Genomic DNA, 20,586 nt, shown 5'->3' with positions numbered 1-20,586 from the left:
GCTGAAATATCTGGTTGAATAATTCAAGTGTAGGTAAAAGGCACTGATTATGTGTTTTCCTTTATTCTTTGTAGACTGTGTTTGGAGAAAAACTGGTGGCTAAATTCCTGTTTGAGAGCGATTTCTCAGATGATCCAATGCTTCCCTCACCTGACCAACTTAGGAGGAAAGTGCTTCTTAAAAATAAGAAGCTAAAAGCCCACCAGACACCAGTGGACATCCTAAAGCAAAAGGTATTCTCCTCTCATTATAGAAGCTCTCGGTATGCAGTGTGCCCAGGACTAAGAAATCAGTGTTATTCTGACCTTTCAGATGACCTGCAGGGTAACCACTTTTTGATGATTGAGTTTCCTGGAATGATAAATTTGAGTTCTGGCTCTCCCCTTAATAGACTAATAAGAATTGTCCTCCCACTCACCTAGAATTTTATTTTATGAAATTAATTTCACATGTAGAACGCACCTCGTTGTAAATTTAATTTACTCTGAGAGAGATAAAGTGTGACTTTTGTCTCTGGACCTGGACTTCACAGCTGTCAATCCCACGGTGGTTGCTGTGGTCCCCTTTAGAGGGGGCCCCTAAAGCCCCCTATAGAAAGACCTTCCTCTACACACCGTAGGGAGAGCCCCTGTAGAGAAAGCACATGGTCAGTCAGTATTGGAACCCCAAGACCAGCAGCCCTGTGGTCCCAGCATGGAAGTTGATGTTTCACTGTGGCCTCTGGACTCCAGGGCACTCCCCAATCTGCCTCACCCACAGAGATCTACTCGCCAGGTATCCCAAACCTGCTTGTGTAGAGAGCCTTCAGCCCAAGGATGAACGAAAAAGTTTAGGTCCAGAGCCGCTGAGGTCATATGCCAGGTTGCACATATCCCATAGAATGACAGCTGCCAGAATTATTTGTCTTATTTAGGGCTTTGTCTTTATTTTGGGGGCCTAAAACGCCACTTTTAAAACTTAACAACAGCCAGGGGTTGCCACATGAAGCTCAGTACACTGGTGCTGTTCCAGCAGCAGGGACAGTCCAGAGCTCAACCTAGGTCCTGGTCAATGGCTCTTAATTTCTGTCTGTGCCATCACCTCCAAGCCTCCAGGCCCTACTCCGCTCCTGCTTCAGTGGATTCCAGAGAACAGAGAAGTCAGCAAAAGGATTCTACGAGCCCAACAAATTTGGAACCTTTGTCCAAGGTCATCAATAAAAAATCTCAAGTCTAGTTGAGTCAAGTGTCCAGCTTGACCTGGTTGAGTAATCAATTTGTAACAATCATCAAATCTTCTAAAAGCCCTAATTTGTAGAACTCACAGGTAAGGGCCTGAGTTTAAAGTCGAGTGATTTATAACATGATACTGGAGAAAGAGCATTAGGTGTGGAGCTAAAATACCAGTTTCCAGTCTCTGGCTCTGTTACAAACCAGCCGTGTGACCGTAGGCCTAGTCAGTCTTTCTAGGCTTCCATTTCTTCATCTGTAAAATGGAAATGTTAAGGTAACTAGCTTCACAGGACCCCTCTGACACTAAAATCTCCCAAAATCTTTCCCAAAGTGAATCATGGGACCCCTGTCAGAATTGCAGACCACTCTGTAAACATTTCATTGTCCCACTTCTCAGACTCTATTTCCAGTATTTCTTGCGGTTCTAGAACATTACTGCTTCCCTGAGGGGTCCTTAAAGAATCTTGTCATCTGCTGAGTAAGTACCAGGGAGTTCCCAGATTGTCCAGCTCACCTGCAGCGGGATTCCAGGCTGCCCAAAGTCCAGGCTGAGTTAGAGAGGTTTACGTGATTATCACCTAAAAATTCAGTGATTCACCAAATGCTCAATGACTTCAGATGCCTCAGGGTGGGGGAGGAAGGTGAGGTCGGAGGCCCCATCACCTTTAGACTTACCCTTCTGAGCAGAAAAACAGATATTTACAGAATGTCCCCAAACCAATCCAGCCAAGAGATCCCTACTGATCAGGTTTGCCCTGAATGGAGTGGCTCAGGATTACCAAGGATGCTGTAGAAATATGGTCATCAGATTTTTTTGCTCAAATATCTCAAAAATTTTTTGAAAAACTGTATTTCTCACACATATTTTCCCCTTTTATACATTTTTAGGTTGACATTAAAAATTTTATCACAAGTTTAAGTAGTTACAAAGGATTTATTTTCAGACATAACATTTATTATGTATAAATATAGATAACATAAATTATATACCAATATAATGTACAAAACAATCCTCATTGTCAAAGATATCAGCCTAGTCAGCTGGATTATGTTTGGTCCGGAAAAGTGTGACTTTATTTTTTTTAATTCAAATAAACATTCCTCCCTATGATAACCATCTCACTTTTGAATAGTAATTCTAAGATGGATGGATGGACAGACAAAAGGAAGGAAAGGGAAGGAAGATAGAAAGAGACAGAGACAGGGATGGATGGGTGGATGGATGGATGGATGGATGGATAGATAGATAGACAGGCAGACAGACAGACAGACAGACAGAGACAAAGGCATGGAGCCTTGAATGTGTTTGTTGCCTGGGTGAAATAAAATGCTCCGGTCTTTAGTTTTCCAAGACGCTCAGGAGCTCTGCGTTCTCAAATGACCCTTTGCTACCTTGGGTGGTTTTCACCTCATCTCATGTATCACAGATTTTTTTTTCCCCCTTTGGTAAGTGAGAATTATACTTTTCTTTTGTTAAACAGGAGAAGAGCAATCATGACAAGAGCGTGGGGAAGGGAGAACCAGCCGACCATACTCTTGTTCGCAGGCAGTCTTATTTTTTAAAGAGTACACATAGAGCTTGAAAATCTTGAATCTAGAAGTTGATTCCTTTAAAAATAAATGAAGCTGCACATCCCTAGAAGTCACGTGTGTACCCTGGAGGTACACAGTTTGAAGATCGCACACAGCTCTTGGCCAAGAGTTGCAAAACCAGCCACTTTGGGGGGTCAAGCAGAAACATAAATATGAGGGGCCAGCTCGTTGTATGCCAGTTGGAAGCAGTCAGGATGGGAGTGGAGGATGCATGCCCTCATAAATGAACAGCTCTAATTACATTCTTTTTAAAACACTGCACCAGCCACACCAGCCTAGGCTGGAGGGGAAGTCAGTCCTGAGGGCCACCAGCTTGAGCCCTCGGCTAGGTTTAGCTGTGTGCAGGTCTGGACTCTCACAGCTGCTCCAGAAAGCCCAGCATTTGTTTGGGTTCCAGAGACCACAAGATCTATGCTGATGGGCTTTTGTTAGGAAGTCATGTAGCTAAAAGAGTAGCATGTGTTCCCCGGCCCTCCGCAACGGCTGTGTCAGTAACTGACTGCCCGGGACGGGGTGCTTTTTCTTCTACAACCCTGTCCCTCCCTGCTGTTTTCTTTCCTCAGCAACCACTGCCCACTCCTGACTGCCAAGCAGACCCAGCCGCCCTGCGCATACCTCTGTGGTCCTCTAGATGCGGTGGGATCTTGTAGCCGTTGCCTCTCCCCTTCTTTGTTACTTATGCAGCCTCCAGTTCCCAAATGAATGCATCGTGCTATTTGAGAAGTCTTTATGCTGAGCCCAAATCTTGCTTCCCGTTCCTCCTACTCCTTGGCACTCCTTCCTCCCTCTGCAGCTGCACAGACTGATTCCATATCTAGAGGGCTAGCATGTGTCTCCCACCAGCTTTTCTCTTCTCCAAACTAAACAGTCTTGGGGTATCAACTGTTTCTCACAGGATATGGCTGCTCAGACTCTTTACTTCCCACTAAGAATGTTTAGGATATTCTTAAATTTGTGGATATTCTTGAATTTGGTGATCTTAAGATGTGATTTCCAGAACAAGTCAATACTCCAGATAGGGGTCTGACAGCACAAGGAGGACAGTGAAACCATCGCCGCTCTTAACTTGGACTTTATACCTCAGTTAATGCAGCCTGGGACTGTTCTCACTTTTAAAATTCTTCAGTGCACACTGGGCGCCTGTTGAGTTTGTGCAAAACAAAAAGAGTTCAGTTATTTTCACAGGGACTGCTCTTTGGCTGGTCTCCCCACGTCTTCAGGTTTTTACAGTTAATTTTCAACTTTCGTGGGCAGGAGCCTCACATTTACCTCGGTTACATTTGCTCTTCTTGGTTTTGGTATGTCATTGCAGCCTAAAAGGTTCTTTGTTAATTTTGACTTCTGATATCCAGTGTATTTATTAGCAGTTTTTCAAATTGTACCTTAATCCTTGAAGTTGTCCTTGAGCCAGATGAGCAAGCAGAGAGCCCCGCCTGTGGTCCTTCTTGCAAATCCTTCCTGGAGTTTAGATGATTATCACTCCTGTGTAGTGCTGTCCTCTCCTACAGCCCACATTTCCGCAGAATCTGCTTCAGCTTCTTTATTTAATAGACTAGAAAAGTGAGGCGCAGCCATTTGTGTGACTTCCTCAAAGCCACCCAGCTCAGAGTAGCAGAACTAGGATTCAGATTCAGGTCTTTAGGAAAGACTCTTTCAAACGTAATCTAGAAGTCAGAATACAGGGACGCCTGGGTGGCTCAGTCAGTTAAGCATCCAACTCTCGGTTTCAGCTCAGGTCATGTTCTCAGGGTCATGAGATCGAGCCATGCTTCGGACTCCATGCTTAGTGTGGAGTCTGCTTGTCCCGCTCCCTCTGCTCCTTCCCCCACTCGCACACACACGCTCTCGTTCTCTCTCTCTCAAATAAATAAAATCTTTTTTTAAAAAAGTCAGAATACATTGATAATCACTGGAACACTATTAAAAACATAGATTCTTAGGTCCCAAATCTGCCCAACTAAATCAGAATTTCCACAAGGAAAGCTGGGTAATCTGTTTATTTAAAAATAATTCTCATCATCCTGGAAGTTTGGAAACACTCCTTATTTGTTATTTCCCAAAAAGTGAGTTACCTTACCCAAAAAGTCTAAAGAGTTTAGTGTTCCAGGGACACCTGGGTGGCTCAGTTGGTTAAGTATCCAACTCTTGATTTTGGCTCAGGTCATGATCCCAGGGTCCTGGGATCGAGTCCTGCATCGGGCTCCCTGCTCAGCAGGGAGTCTGCTTCTTCCCCTCCTTCCCACTTGTGCTCTCTCTCACTATCTCTGTCTCTCTCAAATAAATAAATAAAATATTTGAAAAAAAAAGAGTTTAGTGTTCTAGAGATGTGTTCTTAGTAAACCCATGCTGACTCTTGCTAATAACATCTTTATTTTCTGTGTTCTTCACCAACTAATTAATAACCCATTCTGAGATTTTGTTGGCTATCACCTTGACACTCCCCCCTATATAATTTCCACAATTTAGCTCTTCCTCCTTTTGGAAAAATGGGACAGTAGAATCCCACTTCTAGTTTTTTAAGACCACTTCCAGCCTCCCATGATCTCCCAGGGAGTACTGACAGTCATACATGCAAGGTCTTTCAGTCGCCTGGCAGATTGTGGGTCTAGCCCTGGTGATCTGAGCTCACACGAGGCTGGGTGAGTGAGTGCCTAGAGCTCCAGTATGTTCAGACCCAATCCCTCACTTACCTGGGTCATTGCCATACCAGAAACTCACCCTCAGCTAGGGTGGACTGACTCAGAGCCAGGGGGATTTCTGGAGACTTCTGTCTGCCTCAGACTCATGCTGAGGCTCTTACTGAGTCTCCCTAACTATAACCCATCAGATCTCTAGTTTTCTGACCTTGGTCTCCAGCACTCCAACCTGGTCGACTCAAACAATGCACATTAGATGACAGGGACTATGCGAGGGGCCAGTGGAACAGAGCAAAGTAAGACACGGCTCCAACTAGACCCATCTGAGCCAGTCCCCATATCTGACCTGTAGCTCCAACCCCTCGACCTATGTCTGAATTGCTTTTATTCAAGGGCCAGGATCTTGTATTTTTGCCTCAGAGTAAGTAGGATATTGCACAGAATAAGGATGTCAGCTCCTGGTTATCCTTTTGGCCACCTCTCCATACTTCTGCATTGGTAGAAGCGTTTGGGAGTTTAAAGGACCTTGGCATGCTGCTTTCTAACATTGCCAGTCCCCAGATCTTTGCATGGCATCTCTCCCATCATACGGTTCTCACACTTCTCTGCCAGTGGACCTCAGGCTCTTTGCATCATCATTCCCAGCCCTTAGCTCTACCTTGAATGCTGGCTGCATCAAGGCCCTTCTCTTATCCACGACAAATAGACTTGCTTTTGTGGCTCCCTTGTGCCTAGAGCACATTACCCAAAGTTTTGAAGAACACTAATCCTATGAGACATGCTGAGAAAAGGGGTGAGGGAGGGAAAAAAATCCCTGCTTAAAAAAGCGTGGGAAATGCTGTACTGAAGGGCTTTGAAGAATCACAGTGCCCTTTAGCATATTAAATGAAGGCTATGTTAAACCCTGTAGCAGGACTGCTTCAGTTTGTTTAAGTGCTGTTCCCAACCTTCCACTGTGTCTTGTGGTTACTGTAATATAGGTCAGTTTTCACCTACCAGCTATTAACACTCATGGAGTTCGTGTTCCACAAAACCCACTTTGAGAAATCCCAGCCTAAACAGTGTTCATTTGTCTCGAGTGGACTGTATTGTAAAATATTTCATGTTGATATAGACAGAGCCTTAATTGTGTCTTCCTTATGTATACATTTTTATTATAAAAGGAATATAACCACATCTCAAAAAATTTAGGGAAGAGAGAATTATTTTAAAACATCCATAATTCCGACACCAAATACAACCTGTATCACAGGGGTTCTTAATCTTGGTAATATATCCACAGACAGAATTCAAGGGTCCATGAGTGTAGATGGAAAAAAAATTACATCTCCGTTTTTACTAACGTCTAGCTAAAATTTAGCATTTCCTCTGGTAATAAACATAGGGAACAAACCACAGTAACACTGGCAGTACTTGGGTCTTCATCAGCAATAGAAATTATAGTTTTTTCTGTTACATTACAGTTGTTGCTAAATCTCCAAGAATTATTTATGCTCATCACTATTTCAAAAATGTTACTTGACCTACCCTTTTATACATTTTTGTCTGTGTTAATAAAGAAACATATATTCCTATAGCACCCCAATTTGTTTTTTTATATTTGATAACTGTATTCAACATTTTTAATAATCTTTTCTATTTTGTTTTTTGCATTTAAAGTGTCGGGGTCCCTGGGTGGCTCAGTCAGTTAAGCGTCCAACTCTTGATCTCAGCTCAGATCTCGATCTCAGAGTCATGAGTTTAATCCCCACATTGGGGTCCATGCTGGGTGTGGAGCCTACTTAAAAATATAAAATAAAATAATATAAAAAAGAAATCAAATATCATTCTGAGAAGGGATCCTACCTCACCAGACTGCTTAAGGGGTTTGTGCACAACAACATGTCAAGAATCCCTGCTGTATTATGCACTTTTATATCATTTTATATCATTTTATATCATTATAATCATTGTAGATAGACACAGAACAAATGATATAGAATTGTATATATATTTACATAGATACATGTATATATGTATATATTTACATGTATAATTATTTATACACACACAATTCTGTATCCTTTGTTCAATAAATATATATCACAATTGTTTTTTTAAGTCTCATTTTTTTAGGCAGATACAGCATAGTTTACTGACCCCATTCTTCTATTGTTGGATTTTAAGTTTGTTTCTTGTTTTTAATTCATACAAGTAACTTTTCCTATATTTCTGCTTATTTCCTATGCTCAGTTCCCAGACCTATACTAACCTTGTGTCCTGTGATACCACCTCACAGTAATTCTAGTTGAGTGTAAAGACACATGATCTCCCTCGTAGCACACATCAAATTTCCAGAAGTTTCTAGCCTAGTTTGTTAATCTGATTGACGGTTCAGATAAAGTCTGTTGAAAAAAACTTTATTTAAACTGTTCACTCAATCTCATTGTCCACAGGGACTCTAAACTTTTTCTCAAAGTCAAAGGCCTTTAGATATTATTTTAAGAAGAAGAAAAAAAAAAACAGTTTCTTAGCAGAGACTTACTTTTCCAAAAGTGATGGGCTAATTCACTTCTTCATCATTTGGGAGTGACGGTGGTTCTCCCAAGCACCAGGGTTTGTCCTGGAGGGCTTGGCCCAGGGAGCCCGGGTGGCTGGGCATGCCACACAGATTACCTGTGACTGTTGCTAAAAGCTCCCGGACTGCTCTTGTAGGGATGTCAACATTCGCCCAAGTATTGACACTGAACTTTAGGTAAATATGGATTTTTGGTTTTTGTCTCAAATGAACCAAAATAGGTTAAGCCACTTTTTATGACTGTGGCAAGCATTAGGTGGTCACCTTGAGGGCTATAAATGAAACTTGAGTAGCTTAGCATCTGCGGTTGTTAATTACTGATATCTTACAGGCTCATCAGTTAGCATCCATGCAAGCTCAGGCTTATAATGGGGGGAATGCCAATCCCCCACCTGCTAGTAACGAGGAAGAGGAGGATGAAGAGGATGAATATGATTATGACTATGAATCCCTGTCTGATGGTAAGAGAAATACAACCCTATGCTGTGTGCGGGGAAATGACGGGATGCTTTTCTGTTGTGGTTTTTTTGTGTGTGTCTTTTTTTTTCCCCCAAAAAAATGAGTCTGGCACGCCACAGGCCAACAAGGCCAGTTGTTGTAATCACTGTCCAAGAGTTCCTAAATCCCATTGCTTAGTGAGGAGGACCAAGCAAGGAAAGGGATTCTGTAAGCCGCTACAGCCAACGTTCAAGGAAAGAAGAGGAGGGTGTAGGAAGCAGCACAGGGGTCATTCCTGACTGGGTTTCTGAAGGAAAAGGTGGAAAGGCAGCAGAGAGATCCCATTCTCACCCTTTCAGTTTCTGACCCGGCTAATGCTCTCGCAGGAATGCTGGGGGCTGGCTAGTCTCACTCCTCGCCACCTGCAGGGGGCAGCATCACAGTCCTGTGCTCTCTGCTCAGCCCTCTCACCGCCGTCACTCCTGAAAAAACAAACAAAAAACAGCATTTCGCTTCCCTTTCTCCCTGGTTCTCACATCACTAAAACAACAAGATATTTCCATCTGGCTCCACCAAAGGGACAAAACATGGCTGATGGTTAATGGCACAAATACCACATGAATGAAGTTATCTACAGATTACAGGTGAAGAATTCCTCTTCCATGAGAATTAGACTTCACGTGTGTCTCATTTGTACTAAATTGGCTATAGATTGCAAAATGTTTTCTAGGTACCATTGCTAATGGTAAATGGTTTCATTTCAGCAACTTTTGAAAAGCAATGCAATGAAAAATTGCCAAAATTTCTATTTACATAAATAACATTGCATGTGTAGAATATATTACGTCTATGTCGGATAATTGTTTTGCTAATATATAGATATGCCCAGACCAGCAACCATTTACCGTTGGCATTAAGACAGCCACGCTACCCTCCTCCAAATATCTGCTGCTCATGCTCCAGGACTGCCTGCCCCCTAGTTCTCTTGAGTTCCGTGAGCTTCCATCAGGACCAGCAGGTATAGCCCAGTCTCCTTTTGCCTCCCCAGTACAATACTAGTCTATGTCTATTTAATATTTGTCCTCAGTAATAGCTGATTGCTTCATACCATCCACTAAAAGCCAAATTTAGGGGTGCCTGGGTAGCTCCGTCATTAAGCGTCTGCTTTCAGCTCAGGTCATGATCCCAGGGTCCTGGGATGGAGTCCTGCATCAGGCTCCCTGCTCCGCAGGAAACCTGCTTCCCCCTCTCACACTCCCCCTGCTTGTGTTCCCTCTCTCGCTGTCTCTCTCTCTGTGTCAAATAAATAAAATCTTTTAAATTAAATAAATAAATAAAAGCCAAATTTACTTGACCTGAAATCCTATCAGATAATGTGAGGGGCATATACTCTAATGGGAAGGTAAAAAGAGGGAAAATGAAAAGAAGTCATAATTTCTTGTATCCTATTCCTGAAAAGTTGTGGGAATATGAATATTCTCATATTGACTTATTCTTCCCCATGGAACTCTATTATAATTATGATAATATTGTCTCAGAAGAACAAATTTATTCAAATAAGAAACAAAAACCACACACACTTAAAAAATCAACCAATCCAGATGTCATTTGCCCCTGTGAGAAGTTAGTCTGGTGGAAGATAAATTCACTTGCTCTCACAAATTACTCCTATGTTTTTTCTGTACTTTTGAGAACAGGAAGAAGGGACTTTTCTTAATTATTATTATTATAAGAGTTTTTGATAGGCAAATAACAAAATGATCAGGTATTTATTTCAGTTAGGAGAGTAAAATTTAAGCCATACTCCACTGAATATCTAAGATAGTTGCATGCTTGTTTAAAGCCTGCCTGTGCTGGGATGGGGACACATAGAAAGGGGGCCTCACTAGGTCCTGCTTCAATAAACTATGAGATATTGGGTCAATGTCCTATCTCCACTCTAGGCCTTATGACCCTCAAATGTGTAATGAGAAGGTTCTGTTCAGTGTTGGCTGGTGTTCTCCCTTCTTCTAGCACTAACACCTAAGATCTATGACAGCTGAAGGCCACTGCCCCCACGTGGGTATTTCCCATTTCATTGACAGATTCCTCCAACTGGCTGATTCCCATACAGGCCTTGTAGTTTTACCATGACTAGTGTAAGCTAGTAGTGTTGAGGCTTCCTTAAGCTACTGCTAAATGCCCTGTCAGTCTTCCAGTCTTGGTTGTGGTTTGTGTGGTGCCTCCCTCACCTCTGTGCAATCCCTCTACCAGCTTCACATCCTCTAGCTAAGATGAGAGGGAAATGAACACCTGCCTGCTATGGATAGAACCATTTGGAGCTTATAGGGGGACCTCAAAGTTTCTCAGCTTCTTGTAATCATGGGTCCCTTTGAGAAGGAGAAGTAGAAGCTGTGACCAGTCCCCTCAGAGAAATAAATGTGCTCTCAAAATTCTGCATACAGTTGCAGGAGTGTGGCTGGCCTTCTGAGGCCCTTACAGACGTCCCAGATGAAGAGCTCACCTGTCGAATCTGGGTGGCCCACTTTATCTCTGTGACAGCTCTGGTCCTCAGTTATCATGTCTATAAAATGAGAGAATTAGTCTAAAGCCTCTTTGAGCTATTAAAATGTGATGATTCCTAACCACAAAGTTAATTCCAGAAGATCTAAAGGAAGTTGCAAATGAGGCCCATGTGTTTCAGGAATCCCTACTCTGCTTTTGGCCAATTAGTCCTTCATGAATATTTGTTTAATTAAATTCCATTAACTAAATATAGATTAATTTTCTTCCAACCTTGCTGTTTATCTTGATTAGCTTTGAACAAGCAGTAGAGTACAGATTTGAACTTGCAACTTAATACAGACATTCTATGACAGTGACTGCATGATTCTAACAAATTAATCTATGTCTGGGCACCTGGGTGGCTCAGTTGGTTAAGCGACTACCTTCGGCTCAGGTCATGATCCTGGAGTCCCGGGATCGAGTCCTGCATCAGGCTCCCTGCTCAGCGGGGGGTCTGCTTCTCCCTCTCCCACTCCCCCTTCTTGTGCTCTCTCTCTCTCTCTCTCATTCTCTCTCTCAAATAAATAAATAAAATCTTTAAAAAAAATTAATCCATGTCTGTGACATAGTGCATTACTGGGAATGTTATGACAGTCAGTAACTGAAAATATGTAATGTGAATGTGGCAGCATGATTAACATTAACAATGTTTGCATTTCTTTTATTGCTAGCCCTTGCATCCCTAACAGTCAAAATATTAAATCAATAGAGGATTTCTTTCATTTATTTTACAATCTAAGCTATTGTTATTTATGCTTTGCTTCATACCTTAGTTTAATTTATCTGGCTTTTTGTCTTAATTTTCCTTACTTTTATCCCCTTTCTGATTCTGTTTTTCTATAGCAGATGTCCTTACTGCTTCTCCTGCTCCTAACAGTCAGGAAGGTAAAGCCATTTGAAGTGGGCATTTTAACTGCATGAATGTCGGCATTCTGTGTCCAATATCGTAGGCCTTATTAGCATGATGAAGTCATGATACTTACATGAGTAAAAATGTAATAAAATGATTGATCTCATTTACTTCTTGGCAGCCTGTGTGGCCTTATTTGGTATAAGGATATGTTGGTCTAAGCATTTATGGTCTGATGAGAGTGTGAACCTTGAGTGAAAAATGAGACCTTTCTTATTTTTCATTTTAAAAGAGCATAACTGTGTTGTACCTCTAACACCTTTAAGGTCATTTTGAATAGAAATACCAAAACAAGACCAAAGTGTAAGATTATCTGTCATGCTTTAGCTATTGTTAGATATATGTTAATTTCTATCCTCAAGGTTTTCTCTTAATAAATTCATAAACAATTATGAAAACTTTACTTTCCAATTAAGTAGAGTCATGAAAACTGCATTGCAAATAACAGTATCTTTTTTCCCCAGGTTTTGACATTTCCAGAGGTAAAAGAGGCTAATAGCTTCATTTTAAAGTGAGAGTGATTAACTCCTGTATGCGCCATCTAGAAGTGCTTCTACCACTAAGTCCTCCCCAGACTTGTGTACTGAGGCTTCTGACACATGTGTGTCTAAAGTAAGGTTTGCAGGGTCCTAATGATCTGTATGGACATGAGCCTTCTCATTTAGATTATGTCTGTAGAGTACCAAAACTACTGGTAAATGAGTCCATTCAATCCAAAATAAATACATCATTGACCAGATTTAACAAATTTTAAAAAATTATACTCCAAACCATCCCTTTGGTAACATGTAGCCAGAGCCTCAATCTTAACAGATAAGCACGAGCATCTGGATATCCTTGCAATGATATAGACATAGCTCTTAAGTGAAACATCGGGTTCTTGTTTGCTAAAGCCTGCCCACTTATTTTCAGACAACATTCTAGAAGACAGACCTGAAAATAAATCATGTAATGACAAGCTTCAGTTCGAGTATAATGAAGAAATCCCCAAGAGGATAAAGAAAGCCGATAACTCTGCTTGCAACAAAGGAAAGGTGGGTGAATGGTTTCTATTAAGTTACACTTGAGCCATGGTACTCTTGTCAGTTGTGGGTAGAATTTCACTCCCACCCTGTCCCTTTCCTTCACATTTCCCCCTCGCTTTCTCTTAGATGCCAAAGCCCACATGGTGATGCTATGGGACACCCATCTGCCATTTGTAGAAGGTTAGTCACTGGTTCATCCAACCAATAGCTGCAAAAGGCATAGAGCGTGGCAGGCACTGAGGTGGCACAGAAGGTGGTTTAGTGATGGAGACAAATACGCAAACAGTGCTTGTAGCTGAGTACAAAGACCAGTGACTACACAGTGTTATCAGAGGATCAGGGAGGATGATGTTGGAAACGAAGATATGACCAAGCAGACAAAAACAGGGCATTTAGGCCAAGAGGACAGCCTGGTACATTCAAGGAATTTCTAGAATGTTTAAAGTGTTTGGAATGACCAAGCCGATAAACAGGGCTCAGACTGTTAAGTGTTCACAGAGGAATGACACGGAGAATGGAAATCTAAATGAGATATCCAGACCCTGCTTTCAAGTGCCTCACACTGAGTAGACTCTGAGCAGATCTGCAGACACGGTTGTAGTGAGTGACATTGTTGGAGAGCCAGGTAATAAAGTATGTCAAAAATTGGAGCCATAGGAGGGCGGAGCAAGATGGCGGAGGAGTAGGAGACCTGGGTTTCATCTGGTCTCAGGAATTCAGCTGGATAGGGATCAAACCATTCTGAACACCTACGAACTCAACAGGAGAGCGAAGAAAAGAATAGCAACAACTCTCTGAACAGAAAAGCCACCACTTTCTGGAAGGTAGGACGTGTGGAGAAGTGAATCTGAGGCGATATTTGGGAGGATAGACCACAGGGGAGGGGGCCTCCGTTGGCCGCTTCTGGCAAGTGATAGAGCCGCGGAGCACAAAATCGGAACTTTTAGAAGTCGGCTTTGCTGAGGGACATCGCTCCAGTGGCTCAGCGGGGGGTGGAACCCTCGCGGGACAGTGTGGTCTCAGGACCCTTGGGGTCACAGAAAGACCGGGAGTGCCTGAGTGCAGCAGAGCTCCCAGATATCCGAGCGGGGGAGCCGGCTGCAGAGATGGAGCCGAGGCGCAGGCTCTCGGCTTGGGGTTGCCATAAACCGTGATCCGCGGCCCAGTCGGGCCACTGCTCCTCTAGCAGGGACCCAACAAGTGGCGGATCCAGGGAGACTCCCCTTCCTCCCCTGGGAGGAGCGGCGCGGGAGCTCACCGCAGGGATCTGCTGGGTTTGGAGACTCCACACCGAGTCCGGTGCCAGAGATAGAAACGCCAGTCACAGGCCGGGTGAGCACAGAGTGCAGCCGGAGACCGGGGATACAGGAGTGACTGACTGCTTTTCTCTGGGGGCGCACTGAGGAGCGGGGCCCCGAGTTCTCGGCTCCTCTGGGGCAGAGATTGGGAGGCCGCCATATTCACTCTCGTCCTCCAAAGCTGTACCGAAAGCTTGCAGGGAACAAAAGATCCCAAGAGCAAACCTGAGCAGATTACTTAGCCCAGACCGGCAAGGGCAGGGCAATTCCGCCTCCGGCAAAGACATTTGGAAACCACGGCAACAGGCCCCTCCCCCAGAAGATCAGCACAAACAGCCAGCCAAGACCAAGTTTACCGATCAGTGAGAATTGCAAAACTCCAGGGCTAGGGGAATACTGCACATAGAATTCATGGCTTTTTTACCATGATTCTTTAGTCTTTCAAAGTTAATTTTTTTTTAACCTTCTTTTTTTTAATTTTTCTTTTTCCTTTTTTCAACCAACATCTTATCAATCCCTTTTTTAAAAAAACATTTTTCTTTTTCATTTTGAGAGTCATATTCTATCCCTTCATAGTAATTACCCTTATTTTTGGTGTATATATATAAGTTGTTCTCTCTTTAAAATTTTGAGATACAGTTTCTTCTAACAGATCAAAATATACCCTAAATCTCTAGTGTATGGCTTTGTTCTAGTCTCCTGCCTGATCACATTCTCTCCCCCCCTTTTTTCTTTTGTTCTTTTTTTTTAAATCCTTTTCTTTCTTTTTTCAAACAACTTATCAATTCCTTTTATAAAATTTTTTATAATTTTCATCTTTACAGTCATATTCCATCCCTTCATCATATCAATCCCTATTTTGTACATATATAAGTCTTTCTTTAAAATTTTGAGAGGCACTTTCTTTTAACAGACCAAAATACACCCAAAATCTAGTGTGTGGCACTGATCTATGCACCAGCCCGATCATATTTGATCATATTCTGGTTTTTTTGTTTTGTTCTGTTTTTGTTTGTTTTTATCTTTTTCTTTTTTTTTCTCTTTCTTTTTTCTTTCTTTTCCCCTGGTTTCAGGTCTTTTCTGATTTGTTTAGAGTATATTTTCTGGGGATGTTGTTACGCTGTTAGCATTTTGTTCCCTCATTCATCTATTCTCCTCTGGACAAAATGACAAGATGGAAAAAATCACCTCAACAAAAAGAACAAGAGGTAGTACCGTCTGCCAGGCACCTACTCAATACGGACATTAGTACTATGTCGGACCTAGAATTCAGAATCATGATTTTAAAGATACTAGCTGGGCTTGAAAAAAGCATGGAAGTTATTAGAGAAACCCTTTCTGGAGAAATAAAAGAACTAAAATCTAACCAAGTCGAAATCAAAAAGGCTATTAATGAGGTGCAATAAAAAATGGGGGCACTAACTGCTAGCATAAATGAGGCAGAAGAGAGAATCAGTGATATAGAAAACCAAAAGATGGAAAATAAAGAAGCTGAGAAAAAGAGAGAGAGAAACAACTACTGGATCACGAGGTCAGAATTCAAGAGATAAGCGATACCATAAGACGAAACAACATTAGAATAATTGGGATCCCAGAAGAAGAAAAAAGAGAGAGAGGGGCAGAAGGTATATTGGAGCAAATTATAACAGAACTTCCCTAATGTGGGGAAGGAAACAGACATCAAAATCCAGGAGGCACAGAGAACCCCTCTCAAAGTCAATAAAAATAGGTCAACACCCCGACATCTAATAGTAAAACTTACGAGTCTCAGAGACAAAGAGAAAATCCTGAAAGCAGCTCGGGAAAAGAGATCTGTAATCTACAATAGTAGAAACATTAGATTGGCAACAGACCTATCCACAGAGACCTGGCAGGCCAGAAAGGACTGGCATGATATCTTCAGAGCACTCAATGAGAAAAATATGCAGCCAAGAATACTATATCCAGCTAGGCTGTCATTGAAAATAGAAGGAGAGATAAAAAGCTTCCAGGACAAACAAAAACTAAAGGAATTTGCAAACACAAAACCAGCCCTCCAAGAAATATTAAAAGGGGTCCTCTAAGCAAAGAGAGAGCCTAAAAGCAGCATAGACCAGAAAGGAACACAGACAATATACAGTAACAGTCACCTTACAGGCAATACAATGGCACTAAATTCATATCTTTCAATAGTTACCCTGAATGTAAATGGGCTAAATGCCCCAATCAAAAGACAAGGCTATCAGATTGGATTATAAAACAAGACCCATCGATAGGCTGTCTGCAAGAGACTCATTTTAGACCCAAAGACACCCCCACATTGAAAGTGAGGGGGTAGGGGTACCTGGGTGGCTCAGATGGTTAAGCGTCTGCCTTCGGCTCAGGTCATGATCCCAGGGTCCTGGGATCGAGTCCCGCATCGGGCTCCCTGCTAGGCGGGGAGCCTGCTTCTCTCTCTGCCTCTGCCTCTCTCTCTCTCTCTCTCTGACTCTCATGAATAAATAAAACATTAAAAAAAAAATAAAAAATAAATTAAAAAAAAAGTGAGGGGGTGGAAAACCATTTACCATGCTAATGGACACCAAAAGAAAGCTGGGGTGGCAATCCTTCTATCAGACAAATTAGATTTTAAACCAAAGACTGTAATAAGAGATGAGGAAGGACACTATGTCCTACTTGAAGGGTTTATCCAACAAGAAGATCTAACAACTGTAAATATCTATGCCCCTAACATGGGAGCAGCTAATTATATAAGACAGTTAATAACAAAAGCAAAGAAACACATTGACAACAATACAACAATAGTAATAATTATAATAGAAACAAAAGCCCAGGGCCAGATGGCTTCCCAGGGGAACTCTACCAAACATTTAAAGAAGAATTAATACTTATTCTCCTGAAACTGTTCCAAAAAATAGAAATGGAAAGAAAACTTCCAAACTCGTTTTAGGAGGCCACCATTACTTTGATCCCCAAATCAGACAAAGACCCCGTCAAAAAGGAGAATTACAGAGCAATATCCTTGATGAACATGGATGCAAAAATTCTCACCAAAATACTAGCCAATAGGATCCAACAGTACATTAAAAGGATTATTCACCACGACCAAGTGGGATTTATCCGTGGGCTGCAAGGTTGGTTCAACATCCACAAATCAATCAATGTGATACAATACATTAACAAAAGAAAGAACAAGAATCATATGATCTTCTTAATAGATGCAGAAAAAGCATTGGACAAAGTACAGCATCCTTTCGTGATCAAAACTCTTCAGAGTATAGGGATAGAGGATACACACCTCAATATCATAAAAGCCATCTATGAGAAACCTACAGTGAATATCATTCTCAATGGGGAAAAACTGAGAGCTTTCCCCCTAAGGTCAGGAACGCGGCAGGGATGTCCACTATCACCACTGCTATTCAACATAGTATTAGAAGTCCTAACCACAGCAATCAGACAACAAAAAGAAATCAAAGGCATCTGAATTGGCAAAGAAGAAGTCAAACTCTCACTGTTTGCAGATGATATGATACTTTATGTGGAAAACCCAAAAGACTTCACCCCAAAACTGCTAGAACTCATACAGGAATTCAGTAAAGTGGCAGGATATAAAATCAGTGCCCAGAAATCAGAGGCATTCCTATACACCAACAACAAGACAGAAGACAGAGAAATTAAGGAGTCAATCCCATTTACAATTGCACCCCAAACCATAAGATACCTAGGAATAAATCTAACCACAGAGGCAAAGGATCTATACTCAGAAAACTATAAAATACTCATGAAAAAAATTGAGGAAGACACAAAGAAATGGAAAAACGTTCCATGCTCATGGATTGGAAGAACAAATATTGTGAAGATGTCAATGCTACCTAAAGCATCTACACATTCAATGCAATCCCCATCAAAATACCAACCACTTTTTTCAAAGAAATGGAACAAATAATCCTAAAATTTGTATGGAACCAGAAAAGACCCCGAATAGCCAGAGGAATGTTAAAAAAGAAAAGCAAAGCTGGCGGCATCACAATTTTGGACTTCCAGCTCTATTACAAAGCTGTCATCATCAAGACAGTATGGTACTGGCACAAAAACAGACACATAGATCAATGGGACAGAATCAAGAGCCCAGAAATGGACCCTCAACTCTATGGTCAACTAATCTGTGACAAAGCAGGAAAGAATGTCCAAGGGAAAAAAGACAGTCTCTTCAACAAAAATGGTGTTGGGAAAATTGGACAGCCACATGCAGAAGAATGAAACTGGACCATTTCCTTACACCACACACAAAAATAGACTCCAAATGGTTGAAAGACCTAAACGTGAGACAGGAGTCCATCAAAATCCTAAAGGAGAACACAGGCAGCGACCTCTTTGACCTCAGCCGCAGCAACTTCTTCCTAGAAACATCACCAAAGGCAAGGGAAGCAAGGGCAAAAATGAACTATTGGGACCTCATCAAGATAAAAAGCTTTTGCACAGCAAAAGAAACAGTCCCCAAAACCAAAAGACAACCGACAGAATGGGAGAAAATATTTGCAAATGACATATCAGATAAAGGGCTAGTATCCAAAATCTATAAAGAACTTATCAAGCTCAACACCCAAAGAACAAATAATCCAATCAAGAAATGGGCAGAAGTCATGAACAGACATTTTTCCAAAGAAGACATCCAAATGGCCAACAGACACATGAAAAAGTGCTCAACATCTCCCGGCATCAGGGAAATCCAAATCAAAACCTCAGTGAGATACCACCTTACACCGGTCAGAATGGCTAAAATTAACAAGTCAGGAAACGACAGATGTTGGCGGGGATGCGGAGAAAGGGGAACCCTCCTACACTGTTAGTGGGAATGCAAGCTGGTGCAACCCCTCTGGAAAACAGTATGGAGGTTCCTCAAACAGTTGAAAATAGAGCTACCATATGATCCAGCAATTGCACTACTGGGTATTTACCCCAAAGATACAAATGTAGGGATCCGACGGGGTACGTGCATCCCGATGTTTATAGCAGCAATGTCCACAATAGCCAAACTGTGGAAAGAGCCTAGATGTCCATCGACAGATGAATGGATAAAGAAGATGTGATATATATACACAATGGAATATTATGCAGCCATCAAAAGGAATGAGATCTTGCCATTTGCAACGACGTGGATGGAACTGGAGGGTGTTATGCTGAGTGAAATAAGTCAATCAGAGAAAGACATGTATCATATGACCTCACTGATAGGAGGAATTCTTAATCTCAGGAAACAAACTGAGGGTTGCTGAAGTGGTGGGGGGGTGGGAGGGATGGGGTGGCTGGGTGATAGACATTGGGGAGGGTATGTGCTATGGTGAGCGCTGTGAATTGTGCAAGGCTGTTGAATCACAGATCTGTACCTCTGAAACAAATAATGCAATATATGTTAAGAAAAAAAAAAAGAAGAAGAAGATAGCAGGAGGGGAAGAATGAAGGTGGGGAAATAGGAGGGGGAGATGAACCAGAGATGATGGACTCTGAAAAACAAACTGAGGGTTCTAGAGGGGAGGGGTGTGGGGGGATGGGTTAGCCTGGTGATGGGTATTAAAGAGGGCACGTTCTGCATGTAGCACTGGGTGTTATGCACAATGAATCATGGAACCCTACGTCAAAAACTAATGATGTAATGTATGGTGATTAACATAATAAAAATTTAAATAAAATAAAATTGGAGCCATAGAAGATGCATACTCAGTTATCTCTCATTCAACAAATATGCATTCACTGTTCCACATTTAAGACACTGGACTGTGCCCCAGGGCAAGATGAGGATGAGTTAGGCTCATCACTGGCTCTCAGAAAATCCTGACTCTGGGAAAAGTGTTGGGACATGTATACGGATGGATACAGAGCAATGCGAAACACACTGTGACATGTGAAACGAACAGATAAAGACCTTTGGGGATTTAGAGGTGGGTGGGCATACACTTCCTGTGTAAACTGGGATCATTTTTCCCTTGATAGGTTTATGACATGGAACTGGGAGAAGAATTTTATCTTCCTCAGAATAAAAAGGAAAGCAGACAGATTGCACCAGAGCTTTCTGACCTTGTCATCTATTGCCAAGCGGTAAAATTTCCAGGTAAGGGTGGGCAATATCATCTATAACATTTAAAGATAGCAAAAGGTAAAAATGTGCTGTTGATTTAATTGGACATTGCGAATGCTTTCAAAATAACTAAATTGTGTTACCAAACTCATTGTTACACTGCCTTCTAAATATTTATTATTATTATTATTATTAGCTTTGATGGTCATGAGGAAAAATACCATAAAATGTTTATTTTCCAGATGTCATGTCTGTTCATAATAGTTAATAATAATGATAATAATAATATTTATAACATCTAATAGCTAAAATTTAG

At 41.7% G+C, this 20,586-nt stretch overlaps 1 protein-coding gene across 5 annotated transcripts in view; it reads left to right on the top strand.

Annotated features, from left to right (window-relative positions):
* PLCE1 (phospholipase C epsilon 1) overlaps nucleotides 1-20,586 on the top strand; it is a 337,159-nt gene that overhangs the window by 285,615 nt on the left and 30,958 nt on the right. For all 5 annotated transcript variants that reach the window (XM_073904420.1, XM_073904421.1, XM_073904422.1 and 2 more), the window contains 4 exons: nucleotides 75-233; nucleotides 8,329-8,458; nucleotides 12,802-12,923; nucleotides 20,186-20,303. In XM_073904420.1, coding sequence (XP_073760521.1) covers nucleotides 75-233; nucleotides 8,329-8,458; nucleotides 12,802-12,923; nucleotides 20,186-20,303 — 529 coding nt within the window. The remainder of the gene's footprint in view (nucleotides 1-74; nucleotides 234-8,328; nucleotides 8,459-12,801; nucleotides 12,924-20,185; nucleotides 20,304-20,586) is intronic.

The sequence above is a fragment of the Callorhinus ursinus genome, unplaced genomic scaffold, assembly GCF_003265705.2.
Source record: "Callorhinus ursinus isolate GAN/ISIS: 27379988/994484 unplaced genomic scaffold, GSC_fseal_2.0 scaffold20, whole genome shotgun sequence".
NCBI lineage: Eukaryota > Metazoa > Chordata > Mammalia > Carnivora > Otariidae > Callorhinus > Callorhinus ursinus.
This window is presented reverse-complemented; position numbering and strand designations above follow the sequence as displayed.